Source organism: Sinocyclocheilus grahami, unplaced genomic scaffold (genome assembly GCF_001515645.1).
Source record: "Sinocyclocheilus grahami isolate Dianchi unplaced genomic scaffold, SAMN03320097.WGS_v1.1 scaffold12851.1, whole genome shotgun sequence".
In the NCBI taxonomy this organism is placed as follows: Eukaryota; Metazoa; Chordata; class Actinopteri; order Cypriniformes; family Cyprinidae; genus Sinocyclocheilus; species Sinocyclocheilus grahami.
The window spans coordinates 2,009-3,336 of NW_015514638.1; the positions used below are offsets into that span (position 1 = coordinate 2,009).

The window sequence follows — 1,328 nt, forward strand, 5'->3', positions numbered from 1 at the left end:
CCCATTCACTGCAGAGGATCCACTGGTGAGCAAATGATAATACTGAATTTCTCCAAATATGTTCATCTTGGATGGACCGAGGGTGAGTAAATGTTCAGCAAGTCTTCATTTTTGGAGGAACTGATTTTTAATGGTCACATGACATGCAGAGAGACACAAAATATGTCATGTTTTCTAATAGTTATTATGATTGTTTTTATTTTAAAATGAATTATTTACTGATCAAATATGAATTCGTTTTTATTTTATTTGTATATATAGGTGTTGCTGGATGCTGTGCCAAGTCCACCATAGCGCCTCTTGATCGAGTGAAAATTTTACTACAAGCTCAAAATCCTCATTACAAACACCTTGTTAAGTTAAATCCAAAATGTTTCGGATAAACAGATATTTTTGTGCAACTTGATTTGAAAAAGAACTATGCACCAAACGGTTGAACATGATGTTATCTTGTGTGTTTTTTCAGGAGTGTTTGCCACACTTAAGGCAGTGCCAAAAAAAGAGGGTTTCCTTGGACTATACAAGGGAAATGGAGCCATGATGATCAGGATTTTCCCATATGGAGCCATTCAGTTTATGGCTTTTGATAACTACAAAAAGGTTACCTTTGTTTCATAGTCATTATGTACTAATGCCAGTCTTGGGGAATAACAAACTAAACATAGTGACATTCCTAACATAATTCTATTTTTAGCAGCGTGACAGTTGTTCAGAATATCATAGCTTTTCCAGTACTACTTCTGCGGCCGTAAAAATAGGCAATAATCAAACACAATCTCCTAAACTGTCCTCTCAAGTAAAGCACTAATCTGATTCATTTGAAAGATTTGGTTAATTCCTGATTTATTTGAGTGATCCAGTTCAAAAAAAGAATTCACAAATTTATTTGAGAAGTTGAGGTAGTTTATTTTCCACTGTTTTAGTAGTTGTATTCATTGTAAATGTATCTCTACAAATGAGTTTGTTCTTGATTAAAAAACAAAAAAAAACTACTCATTACAAATGAGTAATGAGTAAAATCAGTTACTTTATCTGATGGTTATATATTTGAAATTGCTACTGTATATATGGTCACCTTAAACCGCTTCAGCTTCCTCAGTTTACTACTTTTTGTCAGTAGCTTAACTTTATTTTTATTGCAGTACCTTGTAGCAATTTTAGTGTAGCTTCCCTAAGTTTAATGTTAACAATACAAAGTTTTGTACTTATGCCAGTTGTACACTGTGTTAAGATTTTTTTCATGCTTGCTGTTTCTGATGTACTTTCAGTTCCTTAACACACATCTTGGAATATCTGGGCATATTCATCGGCTCATGGCAGGATCTATG

The 1,328-nt window shown here is 33.5% G+C and overlaps 1 protein-coding gene across 1 annotated transcript in view; it reads left to right on the forward strand.

Moving 5' to 3' along the window:
• Positions 1-1,328, forward strand: part of LOC107578936 (graves disease carrier protein homolog) — a 4,678-nt gene that overhangs the window by 1,650 nt on the left and 1,700 nt on the right. The window contains exons 3-5 of the mRNA XM_016264835.1: positions 262-354; positions 467-600; positions 1,269-1,327. Of these exons, the coding sequence (XP_016120321.1) occupies positions 262-354; positions 467-600; positions 1,269-1,327 (286 nt within the window). The remainder of the gene's footprint in view (positions 1-261; positions 355-466; positions 601-1,268; position 1,328) is intronic.